General features: G+C 42.5%; 1 protein-coding gene across 2 annotated transcripts in view; it reads left to right on the top strand.

Annotated features, from left to right (window-relative positions):
• The window catches only part of epha10 (EPH receptor A10), a 145,896-nt gene that overhangs the window by 92,380 nt on the left and 33,049 nt on the right, over nt 1–20,467 (top strand). For both annotated transcript variants that reach the window (XM_085791200.1, XM_085791201.1), the window contains exons 4-5: nt 616–771; nt 5,708–6,037. In XM_085791200.1, the coding sequence (XP_085647326.1) occupies nt 616–771; nt 5,708–6,037 (486 nt within the window). The remainder of the gene's footprint in view (nt 1–615; nt 772–5,707; nt 6,038–20,467) is intronic.

A 20,467-nucleotide genomic window follows, 5' to 3' on the forward strand; every position in this document is an offset into this window, starting at 1 on the left:
GCCTGCACATTGCTTCGGCTTGTTTTCATTTGCCTAGCTGCTGGTTCAATCCAGCAGCCTTTGATGCCATTTGCCAAGGCCACTGATCACACGTAATGTGAGAATTGTGTTTGTCAGATGGATTTAGCCGAAGTCTCCTCTACTTTTCTCCCACTAATCCTATCTTTTATCTCATCTGTACTTCCCTGTGGATTCACTTTCTTTCTATTTTTTCTCCATTCATTCTTTATTTTCCTCTCTCTTGTGAATTGAAAGGGAGATTAGAGCTTCTTTTTTTTTCTTCCCAAGGCATTAAAATGCTTGGTGGAATTTCTGTGCAAAGAACTAAAAATGTTGAAGTGTTATAAGACGTCTTTAAATTGTCTTTAAAAGAGACCCCTCTCTTTAAAAGAGAAGGAGATTTTTTTTTTATCAGACTCGCTGTAGAAATATCCCATGGTTTTAAATTTCTTTTTACCAATGTAATTTATGTGTTCATTCCTGTGTGCATAAAGCTCCTCAAAATACGGCTTTTAAAGGGATTTCCCTTGTTAGCATGAAGGGAGCTGGAATTATTCAATCACTTTTCTTGGACATGGCTGATGTGCTACATTTTCTGTGTGTGCTCCTTTCCAGCGTGTCCCCCTGGTTCCTACAAGATGTCCTCCAGGCAGCAGGAGTGTTTCCCCTGCCCGGCCAACAGCGTCGCAGAGGAGGAAGGATCCGTGTCGTGCGTGTGTGAGGAGGACCACTTCAGGACCCCCTTGGACACTCCCTCCGCACCGTGCACACGTAATACGATTATCTCTGTTTATATTTATGTGTGGTGACCTTTGGGTTTTCTCTCTCTCTCTCCGTTATTACACATTCCTGCGCTGTATCATTTCATCTTGACATTTTTGCATTAAGTCATTATCTCACTCACCCATTTCAGCCTTCCATATATCCACTTTGCCTCTATATCCATAATGACCCTATGGTTTACCTGTCCTTCACCCTCCAGCCTTTCAACCACTTCAACCTTTTCTCATCTCATCAACCCTGCGTCTGACCTGCACCCTCCTCCCCAGTCTCAGTCTCACCATCTATCCTTATTCTTCAATCTCCAGCTCCTCCTCGCCATCCCATTTCCGTGTCTCATCTCCCCCAACCTTCACCTCTCCTTCACCTGAGAGCCCTCCACTGGTGTTGAATTGCTTCAAAGTAAAAAAAAAAAAAAGAATCCATCCAAAAAACGCATCTAGTTTTGTTTTTAAACAGGATGACCAAAATGAGAGATACAATTTGAGTCTTGTGCCACAACTTGATAACAAAACCTGGTTCTATTTTAAATGAATACTTCTTGATGTTGATTATTTTAAGGAAAACAGATCCATCCATTTCTTGTGGCCCATTTGATCCTCCATAGTGTATATCCTCATGACCAAATACAATATTATATGTCTTAGTGTGGACTCTCCCCATAATTGTAACCCCCCCTTCCATTTCCGTCTGATAGTATACACACATTATCTGTCCATTCACTGCTGCCATTTTCTCTCTTAACCTGTTATCACCCATCATCCTTCACTCCTCCTAACATTACGTCCATATTATGTATTCGCCCAAAAAGCCCATCACCCCATTTCCTCCATCTTTTTGCTTAACCTTGCATGTTCCGTCCATATCCGTCCACCCCTTCTCCTGACATTACCCATCCATTGTCAGCTATACCTCCATTACATCCATTATGGACCAACCTGTCTTTTTCTACCCCCCTCCGTTCCTCCTTTTTGACCCCTGAGCACACACTTTCCTCCTCTCTCTCTCTCTCTCTCTCCCTCCCTCTCTCTCTTTGTCTCTCTCTCTTTTTCTCTGTCTGTCGTCTTAACTCGGCCACTCATCGCTCTTCTTTCTGCACACTGCCTCTTCACATCTTCCCTCCCCTTCATCCTTTCGTCCATGCGAGTTATCATTCTTCTTCCCTCTGTCAAACTGAAATCCCATCTCTCCATCCTCGAGCGACAGACTATATAACCTCATCGCCACTGACCACGCATTATCGGTTCATCCCTCACCTCTTACCTTCTCACCCCTTTTCTTACACCGAGTACCATTCTTCTCCAATAAAGATGCACTACAAGGCCAATAAGACAAAGACCATACAGGGGGAGCCCTATTGATTCCTGCATGGAGAACAGCCTATTGATATAGCTTGGTAATTAGATGGAGGAATAATGGGCTCGATATCCTGAGAGTACTCAGGGAAGTAAAACCACGGGGTCACTACATCTGACCGTGCATGTTTGTATACACACACTGGCTTGTGCGTGCGTATAGTAAATGCACGAGTGTGTGGTCATACTAGCTTTTATGGTAACTGCTTTGGAGAGGTTTAATTACAATATTGATCGCTGAGCTCTGTGATCCCTGCATGATAACATTTATAGCAGCCTAATGACCACATTAATTACACTATTGATTCTGTAATTATGATCATCCCCAGATTTGGCTAATCCACCTCATGTGTACAGATGGAGAGAGAGAGTGCTCGATGAATCTAGTATTATAAGAATAAAAGAAAAAGGGAGAGTTTGCCAGATGAATGAGGTTTTATATGCACACCTTATTATCCCAGCAATTAAAGAATAATACCTGGGTAATTTTATTCTTTTCCCTTTGCCATTAAGGCCTGTGAAGTGGCTACATCTTAATGTGTTTACCACAGTTAAAAGCCTCTCGTTGAAATAATAGACTCCTCGTGATTTTAAGAGCCATTTTTAAAACAGGTGAAAGAACACCTTGCCACATATTTTAAATGAGACTCATTAGATAAAACTTTCAGATGCAACTAATTTCCATTATGGCAGATCTTTAGAGCTTTTCCCATGCAGCACACTGTCATTTCTCAGTGACTGCAAGGAGAAAAGTAAAACTTTGGAAACAGTGAAATTAAATGTCTCAGTCAGAAAAATGTTCTTTGCATTCGGTTTGGCAGAGCAGAAGTCCTGCTGACAGAACCGCAAAGGCAATGACAACAGCATAATGAGTATAAGAAAAATATATACTGTAGAAGTCGTGCATGGTGTTTGCCAACATGTCACTGCAAATGGATTTTTGAAAACAGTGGGAACCCATAAATTTCAGCAGGAAGGATGAAGTTGAAGCAGAACAGGTTTTTCTGGTTTAAGGGAATACATAAATGCAGACCCATCAAAGGCTTCAATACATTTGCCATGCTGTAAAAACCACAAAACATGCAGACAAACAAATAAATGCAGTTGAAAAAGTGGAGATTAACGTGTTTAAAGAAATTATTTTTCAACAAAGTAAAGATAGATGGGCATTCGATATTTGCGGTAAACCAAAGCTGCGTCCTTACTGTGAACTAAAACAGGTATTTGGCCCAGAAAATTATGTTTTGTATAATTTGTGCAAAAAGAAAAGCTCTCTGTGTGCTCATTATTGAGACAGGCAGATATGTTGGCACAGCAGAAGACGATAGAATTTGTAATTTATGTGACATCCAAGAGGTGGAGAATGAAATTCATTTTGTGTTATACTGTCGTTTCTATGACTTTATAAGACAAAAACTGTTTAGTAAGGTAGATCCAAATAACAAATTAGTGTGGTTGGACGATGTTGAGAAGCCAAAACATCTTTTTCAGTTGAATATATTCGCATTTTCTTTATTTCTTGAAAAGGCTTGGGCAATGAGACAAAGAGCGATATACAGATGAGTACTGAAAGTAATCTTAAATTGTTATGTGTCACACTTGTGTGGCAGGTAACACCAACAGGAAAGACTGTCTAAAAAGTTTTTGTATTTGTCATTAAATGTATCTTGTAATCCCATATGGGATAACAAAAAATAAAAAATCATTCATCCATTCATTCATTCATTCATTCATTCATTCATTCATTCATTCATTCATTCATGCAGTTAAAGTCATTCATCATTCAGGTATCCAGATTCATGACTATCTAAACAACATGAAAATCAAATTTGGATTTGCAATGATGCTGTGGAGTGGATAGAGGTGGCAAAAGTCGGTGGAAGGCAGTGGAGACTGAGAGTGAAAGAAGGCAAACCATGGGAAAGAGAGGCGTGAAGTTTTGATATGAAACGCACGGATGAAAAAAGGGAAACTCTAAAGGGAGTCCGAGGCCAAGAGAGCATAGAAGTAAAGAGAGATGTGAATAAAAGGCCCAGCTGTGTCTACATCTAGTGTGTGTTTGTGTTCACACTCTGAATGCTCTCTGGGCTTACGTAACGCTGTGCTCCACGTGTGTCTGGGAGCGGGACGCAGCTGTGGTGTGTGACGTGTTTGACTGCACGCACCGAGCAGCACACCTTCACTTATTCAATACACAGCACACACACACACACACACACACACACATACGGGGACACATGAAAAATTCATGTCCTTTAATGGACCCAAGCTCTATTTAGCCTCTGTGCACAAGAAACCTGCAGGAAAAGCCACAGGTCAGTCAGGACACTGGCTCAGTGATGAGGTAGTGTCCTTTGGCCTCTGGTCCTTCAAAGCCCTTTTTTTAAGCTACGCTGTTCATGTGGGGTTTATCTTCTCTTGTCACATGTGGCAGCTGATTTTAAAAAATGCTTTAGGTCTTGGAAATAGAAGCGCAGCCCCGTGCGTCAGACAATTGTCTAAATGGATGGACGATGTAATTTCCCTGCTGATTTTATTGCCTCTCTGTAAACCAGAGACATGGTTTAATTGTCCCGTGTTTTACCACAAATCTCGACGTACACAGACGTGTAGCAGACAGCACAGACTCTTGAGATGCAGCTGGCATATCACAACCCGCATATCACATCAGATTTTATGTTTCAGGAGAGTTAAAAGCCTTCTCCATGGCAACTCAGCTTTATTTACTGATGGTAAATGGAGGTTTTGTTCCACAGAGCACTGTTGACATCACATTATGGACAAACTTATAAGCCCCACTCGGTTCAAGCCCTATTTCCAAGTGTTGTGCTGTTTCTCTTCATCATCTCTAATCCCTCCTCCATCTCGATCAAATGAACATTTTCTTTCCCCTGCTGCCTAGCCATGTTAATACTACATATTAATATATCACAGTAAACAAATACACCTTCTCCATCGCCCCTTCCCATCAGAGTCAAGTGCTTCTCATCAAAACAATTGTTTCTTTATACCGAATCCAGGATAAACTAGGATTATCATAGCGTGATGTGAAAACCGAGTCCGTGCGTGCAGTTGCACTGTAATACCCAGAGGACTTAGTCCATCAGTCATGTGAAAAAAATCTGATGATGTTTGAGCGATCACAGAAAGCCATGCAGGTGACTACACTCAAAACATGTTGTTTGTGCAAACCCGTTGTCCAGCAACACTCACTTTCACAAAGATTACAGCAAGTGGACACTAGGAGGCGCTTTTTCAGTGTGACAGCTGAGATTTGGCGAAAGATAATGGGAATAATATTGTATATACATGTTAAATAGATGTGATTTGATATTTTTGAAGAGTAGTGAGTCTTTATTTTTTGCGTTTGTTTAGGATTTGACAAATTTAAGATCCCTTGTTAACTGAAATTGCTTTGTTTGATTAAGTGCTTATGTTTGCAAAAAGGGAATATATAATGTCTATTTCCCTCTCTTTATCTGTGTGTGTCTTGTGTTTTGGTTGTTTTCATAAATTAATTAGGGCGTAAGCAGCAAAGTAAACTAAAATGTTCTTCCTTTTGTCTCTCTCAGGGCCTCCCTCCCCTCCGAGAGATTTGGTCTACACGCTGAAGCAGTCCACGCTGATCCTGGAGTGGGCGGCGCCGTCCGACACAGGCGGCCGAGTGGACCTGACCTACAGCGTGGGGTGCCGGCGGTGCGTCGGGAAGCAGTGCGAGCCGTGCGGGCCAAGTGTCGGCTTTGTGCCCCAGCAGGTCGGCCTGACAGAGAGAACGGTGACCGTGGTCAACCTCCTCCCCAACACCAACTACTCGTTCACCGTGGAGGCCTTAAACGGAGTCTCAGAGCTGCTTCCCAACAAGAGGTTCTACACACAGGTCAACGTGTCGACAAGCCTTCCTGGTGAGTCACAGCTTGATCTATAAACACAGCCGCACATTCACGTGCACTCACAAGTCTGCACAGTCAGGAAACTAGAGTTTCTCTGCCAAAGCCAGTCAACAGTCCTGCACGAGATTATTATCTGGATCTGCACCAGACTGTACAGACAAAAGCTGTCTGGTTGTTTTTATGTCAAAATTCAAACATTATGCCCCTGAAAATATGAAGAAAAAGTTGCAGTCTCTCGCAATGTTAAAGAGGGTGAATAGAACAGTTCCTGGATTGGCACCAAAATTACCTCAATTTGCACCAACTGAACGGGTTCTTCAGGGAGGAATCTGTTCAATTGGTGTAAGTGGTGTAAATTGGTGCTGTACTTCTTGTGTAATTCTGCTCCCAGACAGACAGACAGACAAACAAACACACAGACATGGGTGAAAGCACAACCTCCTTGGCAAAGATAACAAACAACAGCTGAACAAAAATGAGGTCACTCCAAAGAAGATGATGTAGAAAATGTACTCAACTGGGACACTCCAGAGAACTTGGCATGTCGCTGAAATGCAGTCAGACCACATTACATACGAGCTAAAATTATATCTTAAATCCACTTGGTTTCTCAATTTGGATATTCTTAGTAATTCTGCTAAGTCGACTAGGTTTTTGCTGATTGGATTTGAATTTGCCACTGAGTTGAGGTCGAATTTAAACCAATATTTGTGCCCTTTTGCTATACATTATTATAAAGTGCTTTGTGGTTTGGGAAATATTAAAGGCTTTCATAACATTATCAAATTTTTACTGCATCTGATTAAATCTTACAGCATTTCATTAAAAAAAAAAAATCCAATAGCCTCATTTATTACATGGCCAGTCTTAATCACCACTGGTGCTGCACACACACACTGAACAGACAGGCATACATATACATGTGCACACCTGAAGACACTGTATACAACTCCCCTTACATGAATAGATATGTGACCTTTGGATAAGCGTGTAATTTATGTAGATTCTTTAAAGTGCTCCCCTACATCACACATGCCATCCCTGCAGTGTGGTTTTCAGCTACGTGTACGCTAAGCAGCACAAAGAGTCATCATACACACTCCCTCCCCATACTGACAGCGCGCCAGTCACTGCCGACTGAGCAAAAAAGTCTCGCCGGTGGAGGTGATCTCATTTTCATCAGCAGCAGTCTTCAGCAGGCCATTAGCCAGGGGCTTGAAAAAGCACTTTGCCAAGTAGCCCTGTCAACCGGTGCTGCGACAACACTATATGGGGGAGCTCAAGTGTGAAAAAACTAAACACAACCCCTCCTCACACACACAAAGAGAAATGCACAAGCAGCCATTCTGGCGTGGAACGCAAACACCCCCTTATATGCACATATGCATTTATCTGTCATAACTAAATGTGCATGTAGTTGCAAAAGCTTGTTTACTCATTGAAAATGGTGAAAGAAATCTGATTCTGAAAACATGAGGCACAATGAAGCAAATGAAGTGCGATGGAAAGACGGTGAGAGAAGACGGTGGAAGGAGCCGCGCGAGGAAGCAGGTGATGGAGAAAACGAGGAGAGAGCGAGAACGGCTGAGTGTGTTTTGCCACTAACTGGAAATTAGCTCAGAGAAATGTGCTGCATAATGAATGGGAAACTGTTAGTCATGTGTGAGCGCTGAGATGGCAGCAGCACTCAACACGGCTCATTGCCGAGCTCCAAGACAGTCAAAGGATATACAGTGAGAGTTTATTTATAATGGCGAAGGGACTCACTTCATTATGATCTCTAAATGAAAGATGAGAGATGTTTGCATATGAATGAAAAAAACAACACTTTTAATTGGTTCGTCCATGACTGAGATGTACGTCTGTGTGGTGGATTTAAGTCTAATGAATTCAAGTGTATCTCTGTGGCCTAGATCCTTCTGCTGACCAACTGTAAATGTTACGTAAGTGTAACATCTGGATATCTGGACCACATAGGGAGGGGTTGAATGACAGCTTTGTGTGTGTTTGTGTGTGTGTGTGTGTGTGTGTGTGTGTGTGTGTGTGTGTGTGTGTGTGTGTGTGTGTGTGTGTGCGTGTGTGTGTGTGTGCGTGTGCGTGCGCCTGTGTACACCAGTTCCCTATTCAATATCAGTGACATGTGGTGAAGAGTTAATACCACTGCTCTCTGCACTCCTTTCTATTTTATTAGAAAAGTAATTTTGTGCTGCAAAGGTAATAAATCTTTTTTCTTCTTCTTCTTTTTATTCTGTATTTATCCTTTTCAGCACAATTGCATTCCACTAATGGCACGTTTTTAACTCGAAGCAGCAATGAGGAATATTTGTGCACAAAGGACCTGAGAGACAAAATAAAAGTTCAGAAATAGCAGTGTAAAGACAGGTCATGGCTACAGCAGAGGTTTTTTTTCTTTTTTCTTCTAGAAATATCCACTTCTTTTCATGATGAGTGCTTCTTTCAAGATGCACACTATCGAGTTTTTCCTGGTTAGTTTGAATGTTTTGGGTTTTTTTCAAGATATTTTTGGGGGGGCGTTGTATAGACTCCCCATACGCAGAGGCTATAGTCCTCGGTTTGATTCCCTCAGTGGCCCTTTGCTGCATGTCAATCCCCCTCTCTGTCTCCCCATTTCCTGTCTCATTCTGACTATTCTGTCAATTAAAGATGAAAAAGTCGCCAAAAAATACTTTAAAAAAAGAGAGAGATTTTTGTAGCCGTAATTGTTGGATAGTGTATAGTGAGAGGAAAGTGGGGAGCGAGATGACACGCAGCACACATCAGCACAATCGGGAATCAACCCCACGATCTCTGCATTGGGCATTTGATCCGTGTCCAGGTTCTGGTGGGTGCGGTTCTGAAGACGTGTAGCAGCGTCTCAAACATAACCTCTTTTATCTGCCATCAGCTGAAATGTGTGACAGAAGGGCTGACGGTAACCAGGCTAAAAAGCTACAACTTCAGCTCCCCAGAGGGATTTAGCTTCCCAAACACCTCGAGCTCCAAGGTTAGGGACACTAAATCAGAAAAGGACAAACCTGTGGTGATTTTTTTTTCTCCCCAATCCCCTCAGTTCTTTCAACCTTTCTCCCTTTTATCTCCCCTCCCCATGTCTGTCTGTCTGTCTGTCTGTCTGTCATGTCAGCAGTTGCCATGCCCGTTGATTTGTCGTTATTATGGGGTATTAGGGTGTGAGTTGTCCCACTAACCGTGTCATCCAGAGGGATTGGACAAGGGGTTAGCAGAGTGTGTTTGCAGGGGTTTCAGAAGACTTTCTGTGTCAGGGAGGATTTAGACTGACATTTGGTGTGGGGTGTTTAATGCTGCCTCTGTGCATGTGTGTGCGTAGAGTGTGTGAAAGAATGAAAGAGGGGCAGTGTTAAAAGATAATGTATTTTGATTTTGACGTGTGCTTGCATTGACTGCATTTGTTGAAAAGATCTATGGTTTTCCACACATGACTAGCAGAGCATGGTTCGTATCAGCAGCTAACCCACCGCAGATCACATAACCCATCAGCGGCCGACTCTCTCTCCCTGTGGGTCGTGTGAGGTAGGCCTGTGTAAATGTCTGAGTGTGTTTGAGCACTGCAATGCAATTAAGAACTTCTTCACTTACATCCGCCACGGGATTTATTCTTATTAATACCAGTGGAAATAGTCGTCATCATCTACATAAAACGGGATTTAAATTTGAGATGGCTGAAACTTATTAAAACCCGAGATATATGAATTTTTATTAATGAAACTAAAAGGAAAAAAAAAAACTAATTTAACCCAAAAAAGTTTTAGTCTAGCCTTGCCCTCTGGCTTTATCTCCCTGTATCTCCGGCCTGTTTCTTGTCGTGTGGGTTCAATTTATTTTTTAATTTCAGTAAACAAAAGATAATAAAATTGCATTTTTAATCCAAATCTGATCCATAAACATTAATACTGCTGCTCCGAAGTCTGACATAGTTGTCTGTTGCCACAGGAGACGCCAAAAATCTTCAGACAGTTGTTACTTGAATCACCCCCCTTATCTAAAACATTATTTTGTGCAACTTACTTCCAACTATCAAACCAGACAATATACTCGTCCCTATTTTCAGTCCCTCACAATAGTAAATTAATAGGTAGAAAAGCATTTATGTTCAAAGGACAAAATGACCAGAACCATTTACCTGTGGGTATTATATCATCTCCATTACTAAACTAATCAATCAATCAATCAATCTTGAAACATCTTGCTCATGCTTTTATTGACTCTATCACCATATCCCATCGAACATCTGTACAAACTCTGGTTGTAATTTGTCTAAGTGACTTTTGTACAGTATGTCTGTCTTGTCTTTTTTATTTTATTGTCTGTTTTTTATTGTATTGTATTGTTTTGTTTCCTTTTATTGTATTGTGCTGAGTTGTGTTATGTCTTGATGTTATGTGTGTAGGACCCCCTCGTAAACGAGTTGCGACAACTCAAGGGGCTTATCCTATGAAAAATATACAACTTCAATCATCATCGGAGAAATTTCAAACAAATCCAGCCCACTTTTACCTGTGACTGCCCCAGACAAATACCCATAAGGACTCACTCTGTGTGTCTTATTTTCTCAGCAGACAGATTTTTACAGCAGTATTGTTGTGGATGAGACTGATCAGAGCCTGTGTGCGCTGTGAAGTGAGGGGATAGCTCATCTGCAGGGGCAAAGCTGTAATGGTCAGAGATCCTGTGCAGCCAGGTCAGCTACAGAATAGGAAAAAAGAAAAAAAAACACACATACACACATGCTGCACAGACCGCCAGCCTTGTATCGGTACACATGTGGGTGCCTCCACACCAAGACTTTACACCATCATAACTCACTGACCTTTATAAATACTGCAGCAGGGATTTGGAACAAAGCTAACACACACCTGCACACACACACACACACACTCACCTCATCATCTCTTTATTACTTTCTGCGCCCCCACCCCGTCCTCCTCCCTATCTACCTCTGTATCAAGACCTCTTCTTTTTTTACCCTCTATTTCCTCCCTCATTTCCCCCACCGTATCCTTTCCTGCTCCCCATATCACCTCACTATTCTTGGATAGTAATTTCTCTCCCTCCTCCTCCTCCTCCTCCTCCTCCTCATGTCCCTCCATCCATAGCCACTCGTCCTGCTATCTTCTCTTTTCTCTCGCCACCTGCCTTGACATAATCACTGCTGCCCTCTTCTTCCTCACCTCTCTGCTTCTTTCTATCCTCTCTACAGCTACCCCCCTCCCTCCCCTTCCCCCTCATTCCTGTCTTCTCCTACTGTAGCGTATTTGTTTTCCTGGGCACGGTAAGCTTGTTAGCAGCGGGTGGTATGGTTTAGCTGCCAGCTGAGGGCCGAGAACGCCTGAGGATTTAAGGGCACAGTATGAGTTCAGGGAGAAAGGGTGCTGTATCGGGCGCTGTTTTATGGCCAAATACCCCAACCACACACAAAGACATACAAGCGGTCAATTAACATGTATGCACACAGTACAATTTTCTCTCTTAGTGGAGTATAAGAAGCATCTGAACCGGCATTTTAAATCTGGTGACATTAATACCTTCCATTAAAAACCAAATACAAATTAAATTCTTTAAAAGTCTCTGCAGTTGAATGCTTGCACATGCACAGTGCGGGAGTGGATTTCTCCCAAACAGATGGGGCTTTATCAGGATTCTCCAGGCCACCAAGGGGAAGGAGGGAGGTTTGCATGGTGTGTCAAGGATGGGTGGATGGATAAAAGGGAAGAGGGAGTGGGGGATATGAAACATGGCTGGAATCGCGTGAGGAAATGGGGTATGGGCTGGGTAAATGGGGGATCAGTTTTGCCCAGGGCTCATGGGGCCCCTTATCCAGCTGTGGATTATGGATGCATATATATATGTTTGTGTGTGTGTGTGTGTGTGTGTGTGTGTGTGTGTGTGTGTGTGTGTGCTCTGGGTGCACTAGGCCATGTGTGTGTGTGTGTGTGACAGCACTTTCATGTCTGTGCTCCCCCATGCTTGCATGCCATACGCTCTGTGCATTGCTTCATGCTTGATTTGTGTACGTGCAAGAAAGGACACGATAATGACATCTTGCCTCAGCATTGTTCCATATAGTGCATTTTTGTGAGTGGCTGTGTGGATGTGTGCACGCATATACATATATATATGTGTGTGTGTGTGTGTGTGTGTGTGTGTGTGTGAGATCGAAACACATTTGGGTTGAATGCCTCGGCCCCCAGTGGTCCATCCAAAGCCCTTTAGCTGAGGCAGGGAAGAAGAGAGGGATGCAGGACGGCTGTAGAGACGGGGTGGAGGTGCGGGTCAGGGAGGAGGAAGGATTGGCATTTCAATATCCTGAGAGGATTACTGGCCGGGCTTTAGATGGCTAGTCCCCATGGAGTTACATGGGTCTGAGAGATGGAGGAAGAAAGGGAGGAGAGAAGAGAGGAATGAATATAGAAGTGGAGGGATGGGGAGAGGTGAGCGGTGTAACATTATGAGCTGAATGCCTTGTGGGTGCAGAGGAAGGGAGGCACAGGGGTGAAGAGCAGAAGCAAAAAAAAAGTACTTGGATTTCCTCAGAAATGATGGGCATACTGTGAAAAGTTTTTTTCTTCTGTGAACTACTATATCTGGAGTTGTCTGGTGCTTCAAACAAATCAAATATGTGGGGGAACTGAATAAGCAGTCTGCTATTTACAAGTGCTTGCGTGTGAATAGGAGTCAGGAGATGAGAGGGAGATGTAAAGGTATAGAGATGAAAGGGGGAGGAAATAGAAAGGGAACTGAAATATGAGCAGTGAGAAAGCAAAAAAGAAAAGTTGAGATTGCAGTGCAGGATGTATAGAGGAGGAATATAAGAAAGCTGTAAATCCGAAATGTGAGAGAATGTGTTGAGGCAAGTACGGTCTAAAGAAACAAGAACAGCACAACTAGTCTGAGACTATTATTTGATATCTGTTCACTTATCATTATCTTTTTTTTAAATTAGGGTTTCACAGTGCTCCATCATGTGTAAAATCACTGGAGTGGCCCTTTAATGTGATATAATGTAAATGTGAGTGACGGGAGGAAGATGAGAAGTGAGGCAGCCGGAGTCGTCGCTGCCTCTCGATCCTGCACCTCACGATTTTTCACGAAGAACCTCCTGATTGACTCCTGAGCGCACGTTTCACTTTGACTCTTTGAATATTTATGAGTTTAAGCCTGAATTAATTTGGGATCACACACACCCCACCTTGCATTGTGACAGAAAAACTGTCGGCTGATGTTTTTTTCCTCCATCACTGAATGAGTGCTTCTCAACTGTGAAAGTACAAAACCACCACTTTGTCATTTAGTTTCCAATAGCCTATTTTTTTTTCTTTCACACCTCTTCACCTTCTCTGCACTCGTCCCCACCTCCAGCCCTCTGCATGGAGGCGTTTGGATCCTTTTTGCCTCCTTAATTAGAAGTGATGGGAAGGTGAGGCTTCAGCAGGCACCAAATGAATAGAGTCATCAAGCTACTTTTCAGGAGTATAGCCCAGCCACTTAAGACGCTTTGTCACCCTGTGATGGAAATTTTAATTGCCTACCTCTTGGCTTATAATTGGAGTCTATGAAGAGGCACTCCCGGGTCTTTAGTGTGTGTGCTCTGTATGTGGATTTACAGGCTGTTTCTTGTTGTGCGGGGAATTGTAGTGTTCACTTAGGAGCAAAAACAAAGAGTGGAGGTGGTTGGTGGCAAACACAATGTTATCCTCATAATCAGAGTATTATACAGGGCTTAGGGGGGGAGGGTTGTCTTTGATGCACATCTTTTGCCTCCCCTCAGGAGGGAAGAGAAACAGGTGGAAACACAAAGTTTAAACTTCAAAAATTGTTCTTTTCTGCGCCTTACCTACAGAGTTCTTCATCTAATCTGAATCTGAGAAAGAGAGGTTGGTGTTTGTGTGTGCACACCTTCTTTGTTTTTTTTTGTTCCTTCTTCTGCTGGAGGGGAGGGGAGGGCAGAGGAGGGGAGGCTTGCGAGGCCCTGCTGTGTGATTCTGTGTGTGTGTGTGGGACAGAGAGTGAGAGCTGGGTAGAGATGCTGAAGTCTGTATGGATGACAGCGTATCGATCTCTTAAAGAACACACACACATTTTTTATTTAATGTTCCCCTTTTACCTAATTTTCAAACAATTACCTTAAAAACAAACATAAAGTATAGACACACATAAAACTGACACCGTTATTCTCCTCTACTTTATCCCCTCTTACAGTAAACACTCCATGCAATCGGCCCATTCTCTCAGCATTTTGACTGCACTTGAACTGTGTCAGCAGTAAAGGAAAGTGGATGTATACAGTACGTGAGTGTGTGTGTGTGTGTGTGTGTGTGTGCATGCATTTTCTCTCATTGCAAGTCTGTCAGAGCAGAGAGAGAGAGAGAGATTTCTTCACCTTCTTAGCCAACCTCACCTGCAGCCAGCGTAGGTCAGCCACCGTGCGTTTGTGTGTGTGTGTGTGTCTGTGCGTTATTTTTGTTTTTATGTGTTGGAGGCTGTCTGGCTTAAGAGACATGCCGTGATCAGACCATCCCTCTGCCTTTAGGCCGAAGCACACTGGGCCCAAAGAGTGCTCAGAATCAGTCAGTGTGCAGCTGTCAAGAGCAGTTTAAGCAAGTCGGCCCCAGTCGCTCTTCCCTGGTGGGAGTGTGAGATGCCAGTTTTGACAGATTTGTAAGCTCAGTAAAGGTTGAGCCAAGAGGTAATGGGAGGTTGTTTTTTAACATATACAACAGGTCCTTGTATTCCTGTTTTCCTAAGATTATTTTGTAATCAGATCAAAGGCACACACAGGTTGCATGTGTTTCTGCATCATTAGGGTGTGAAAATGCTTCAGTGTTTCACTGCAGGCTTGTGTTCAGCTCTTGTTTTGTGCACAGCTATATATATTTTTTGATCAGGACCATCTGAATAACACCGTACAGGGAGATTCTCTTTGTCCTGCTCACTTGCTCGCTCGCTGTTCTGGCCTTTTCTCTCCACCCACCTACTGGCTGACACATTTAATCAGGCCTTCACTGAGACTTTCTTCTGTTTTACACACACACACACACACACACACACACACACACACACACATGCTCAGACAAACACGCACACACCATTGGGTGGATCAAGTAACGTATCATTTTGTACTTTAGATTGAAATGTGCCCTAAGCAGGTGTCTACCTTGGACCACATCTCCCCCTCACCGACAAAAATATACAAATGTGTGTGTGTGACTGTGGATGTGTGTTACACAAGACAACTCCTCCCCTTTTCTTCCTACACTGATATGAACGATAACAATTACAGATGATACCTGTCTCTGACGGCATCTGCTCACCTCGTCTCTATAAGGCTGGATCTTTGATCATTTCTTCTTCTCGTTCTCTCCCTCTGTTGTTTTTTTCCTTTGCTTCCTAATTGTGTTTATGTTTTTAGGATGAAGCATACAGGTGGTTAGATGCTGCTAGGATGGGGGCAGGTTGCCAGATAGCGCTCCACTGCTATGGATGATAAAAGCCACTAATGAACATCAGAAATACCTGTTGCAAGATGGCGAGACCTGGTTTGAAAATAACATCTTAGATTCAGAAACAATCACATGACTGCACTTAACAATCACCTATAGTCAAATAAAGTGATTTAAACATGCCAGCTCAGCCACCACAGAGTTTTTCAGGTCTTACAGCGATTTAGTGTTAATAGCTAAATGATAACAGTGTCTGCTTTTCTGCAAAAATATTATAAAAAGCCGTAATCAAATGCCTTCTTATCTTATAATAGTCCATTTCTGCTCCATTGTCCGCTCCATTATGTTGCATTATTCCATTAAATGTGTGTTAGATTTCATTTTCTTGGTCAAATCTGAGGTGAGATTGCTTTCAATTGTCAGTGATTTCATTGCGGCAGCTTGTGATTGTGTAACGTTGTGTCTTTTTATTTTTACTTACATCAAAGAGCTGCTCGAAACCTGCTCCGTGTCTGCTTTTCATTTAGTCACCGCACTGAATGCATTGGTTTAAGGTCAGCGTCTGATTCATCACCGTTTCTTCACACAAATGATACTTGAAAAGTGTGCAAGCATCAAATTCTGGGTTCAATCAGTCAAGTGTCTGTCGGAGGGATTGTTAAACTGCAGTAAATTCACTGGAACATTATTCATCTTTTGATAAGCTTTTTATATTTTTCACTGATCAAAGCTTTTACCTTGTAGACACAGGTTACTTTAAAGTGAAAACCAGCGCCACCCTACTTGCCCTTTGAAACTTTAATGACTTTATTATAGACATGCACATCTGAATACATTCTCCTCTGGGATTTTGGAGCCATTGACAGAAATGCTTGTGGCAGTAGGTGTGTAAAAAGCCCCAGGAATAGCCAAACCAGAGGAAACTAAATGTTCCCACTCCTCTGCTGTCAGTCACATAAATCAGTTCAACTCCAGGTAGAAGCCGGGGGTGTTGTGCCCAGAGGGAACGGAGCACTTGATTCCTGTTAACCCTTTGAACATGAGCAGGCCTGACAGATACTCCCCATCTCTCGATCATTTATTTGCCGTTACCATATAGCTCTGCGTCGTCTTTTCATTCTGAACACACACACACACACACACACACACACACACACACACACACACACAGTCACTTGCACTGGTTTAATATGCATAGGCACACAGCACAGGAGCGTCTAAAGTTGCGCACGTGGTAAGAAGTAGAACAATGACAACCCCCCTCCTGGCAAGATGGATGTCATCTCAGCAGAGGCACAAACAGGCCTGTGGGGAACAGTGGATTCCCCCGAGAGACGGAGCTGTGTTGGGAAATGGAGAGATAAGGAGATTGAGAGGATAGAGAGAGAGTCATGGAAGTGAGGAAGAGGAGGAGGAGGAGGAGGAGGAGTAGGAGGAAATGGAGGAGGAGAAAAAAAGAAGTCAGAATGACTGTAGGATGTTCAGCCATGCTTGTGCTGTCGCCCCCGGGGAGAGCAGCTCCTCTGCCTGTCTCCTTTGATAACGAAACAGAGATGCCAGTTGCACCTCAGCTGCCTCTGTACACAGGGATGCAAGCGCCTACAGCAGTGGCTGCCATTTTGTGCCAAAATCTATTCATAGATCTACCTGACATAGAGACCTGAGCGCGGAGCTGCGGCATCAAGAAAGTCGGGTCTGAACTGGAACTTATAAGAAGTGCCTATAGATTTGTTAAGAAACATGCTTAACTCAGCCTTTTCGTTGCTGAGGGCAAGTGAAGACCACCTGTGCTACGGTCTGCATCAGTATAGTTATTCATGCACCGGTGCACAAGTACAGGGTTTACAATATGGTGCAATGCCTCCAGGACTTTGAAGAGTAAACCGTTACAGGAAACACGTGAAGGTCCCATATTTTACATCCTTGCACTGTTTTATTGGAAGTATTGATACTGATAAGATGTATTTGAAGAACCAAAAATCTTCTCAATGCTGTGTGCATTTTTTGACTGAAACTTTGATACTTTCACAGTATGAATGCAGAATCTAAACCTGCTTTATAACCAAAAAGAGATACGGAAATCTCTTGTTGTACAATAATATTTATGCATTTCTTTATCTTGCAACCTAAAAGTTCTGACAAGTTAAATCTACAAAAAAATGAAAGAAGTGTATTTCTTCCTACTTATCTTGATTCTTTTTTTTTCTCACGGGTTGAAATGCATGCACAGCTCAGATTCAACAAAACTGATAAGCAGAGGAGAAATCTGAATCTATGAAACCTAAATGATACACGGGCGCAGGCTTGTGCTCACGGCCTATGGAAGTTTAATCACTCAGAGGAACAGCTGTGTGCTGCCTGTTTGCCATTTTGAGCCAAACTCCATCTATTACACTTCCTGAAACCTCACTTTTCGCTCTCATCATGGTATCTCTTTGAAGTTTTATAGACCATTATCTGTATCGGTGATTGGTGTATGTGTGCTGCGAAAACTTTCATTCGAGATCTTATCCTGAGATGTATGTCTCTGTGACGAGTGCCTATCGGTGTGTCCGCCGTGTGATTTCTGCTGTATGATGAGGCTTTGAAAACATCTGCTGTGTACTTCCAGCGCACAGCCGGAGAGGCTTATTGCCCACAAGGCCATCACCTCCTCTATATCACTTGTGAAAATCATTGTGCAATTGTGTGTGTATGTGTGTGCACATGTGTGAGTGCAAAAGCCATTTCAGATGGCTGTCAGCATTGATTTCCTCCTCTCAAATACAGAGCCAAACCCAACACTACCCACTGTTTGCTGCCATGCACTCATGTGTTTGTGTGTTGAGGTTGTAGGCGTACAGTATCTGCACTTATGCCTGCAAGCGTGAGCAGCTTCACATATGTTTGGGAAACTATTGTACTTGCTTAGCAAACCATTGCTCCATATTCTGCATACAGATGCATGAATGATATTGAAATTTACAATGTTGAAGTGCAAAATCTGTGAGAGAAAAGTATAAGGGTAGCAAAAAAAACAAAAAAAAACTGATGAAAAATTAAAGATAATGATTAACCTTCATCTTGTGTTAGCTTCCTGCTACCATCTATGGTGTTAGGGTCAGTTTTGACCCGTGTTTTAAATCAGCTGTAAAAGAACACTAAAAAAAATGTTTTTCTTCTCTTGGTTACATTGTTAAGCTTCCTTATCCAAGAAAACATTGGTTTTTAATATTTTTTGGAATGGGCCCCTGGGTCTTTTTTGTCAGTATACCCCTTATCTTCAATTTAACCTTCCTCTTGTCAGTTTTCTGCTACCATCTCTTGTGTTGAGTCTTGTGCAATTATTTATCATTCCATTTGTTTCTCATCTCTTGGTTGCGTTGTTAGGTTTCCTTATCCATGAAAAGGTTGGTTTTGCACTTATGATTTCAGTTTTAACTCTTATGTGGTACTTTAATGCATTTAAACCTGAAAACGGGTCACTGGTGACCCGAACACAAGAGGAAGGTTAAAGATAATAATTCCATGTGACTCTCTGTTCCTATAGAAGACATTTAGATGATGGTACAGTAGGTATTATAACACAAACAGCAGCAGCAGCAGCACCTCAGCAAATTCAAATTCCAGTGAACACATCCCATTAAAACATATTTTAAAAGCCACAAAGGAAAGAGGCTGCCTCTTCCAGGTGTTACACAGGGTGTAGAAACTATAACTCAGTTATTGCGAAGTTTGGCGCCAACTGTTTTGCAGCTGCAGAGGTGGAAGCACCACTTTGACCACTGTTTTAACTTTTCTATCAGAGCCCTGCGTGTATTGGTAGAGAAAACGGCGCGCACCTGCTTCTGTGTGTCAGCTCGAGCTGTGATGTGATCCGGAGTTCGCAGGCAGGCGTCGGTATTATGCATAATTCAGCACACAAGAAAGGAAAGAATAGCAAACAACAGCCTGCAGTTGTAGATGGGTGAGAGCAGGTTGACACTGCGTTAGACTGAGGTTCTCTTTGTGTTAAGGCGGCAGGGGCTTTGAGAAAAAAGGGGCGTGTCTGTTCCAACCTGTTCCTCTCACTCCTAACTGTCGTCTCACTCTTTCCACCTTTTGCTTGTTGGGGTTTGTCTTTAACCACCTGCCAGTCTCACCTGCACACCTCACACTTTACTTTCTTCTTGCTCTCAAAGCGCTGTGGGAGTGATTCCTTTGTTTTCTAATGAGCTAGACTGCAGTCTGTTTCCTCTACATTTGTATATACAGTATGTGGCTGAACAGATTCATTAATCATTAAGAAAAATCCCCCTTGCCTGTTTGTTTACATTGCTGTATACTCTTCATTAGCGTCTGTCCTTCTTCTTCAGAGCCTTTCATTTGCACAGCTACTCTCCCCCACTGTGCCTGCATCTGTACATCATGTTGCATTCACACGATGTAGGAATATTCATCAGAATGGATGTGATGCCTCGCACCTGTACCTTTAAAGTGCCACTAACTGGCACCATTTCACTTCAAATGTTAATTTAAGTTTTTCGTAGTTGTTTCACAGTTATGCAACCACTCATATTGTATGGATAATTTTATTATTGTGCTAACTTTATATAATCATTTATGGGAATTTATTGAATGCTACATGTGTCTTTCCTAAATCTCACTGAGCCTAAATGGAAATGATAACAAACTGAATTTTTAAATTACATTTTTAAATCAAAAATAATGTCAGATTTCACATTATTATTTTACTTTCCTACTGTACAGAGTCTGTCAGATAATTACACACACACCTTCATGCAGACACGCAACTACACACCCATCTTTTCTCTATGATGTAAAAAGTCACAGAAGTCACCATGAATAATGGATAATACCTGTGTTTTCAGACTTCAAAAAACAGACAGATGGAGATGGACAGTGAGAGAGAGAGAGAGGGGGAGAGAGAGGTACAGACAGTGTGTGTGGAGCGTTGTCTTTGATCTGCTGCCTAAAATGACTTTAT

The sequence above is a fragment of the Trachurus japonicus genome, chromosome 11 (genome assembly GCF_045865225.1).
Source record: "Trachurus japonicus isolate A0001 chromosome 11, Traja_1.0".
In the NCBI taxonomy this organism is placed as follows: Eukaryota; Metazoa; Chordata; class Actinopteri; order Carangiformes; family Carangidae; genus Trachurus; species Trachurus japonicus.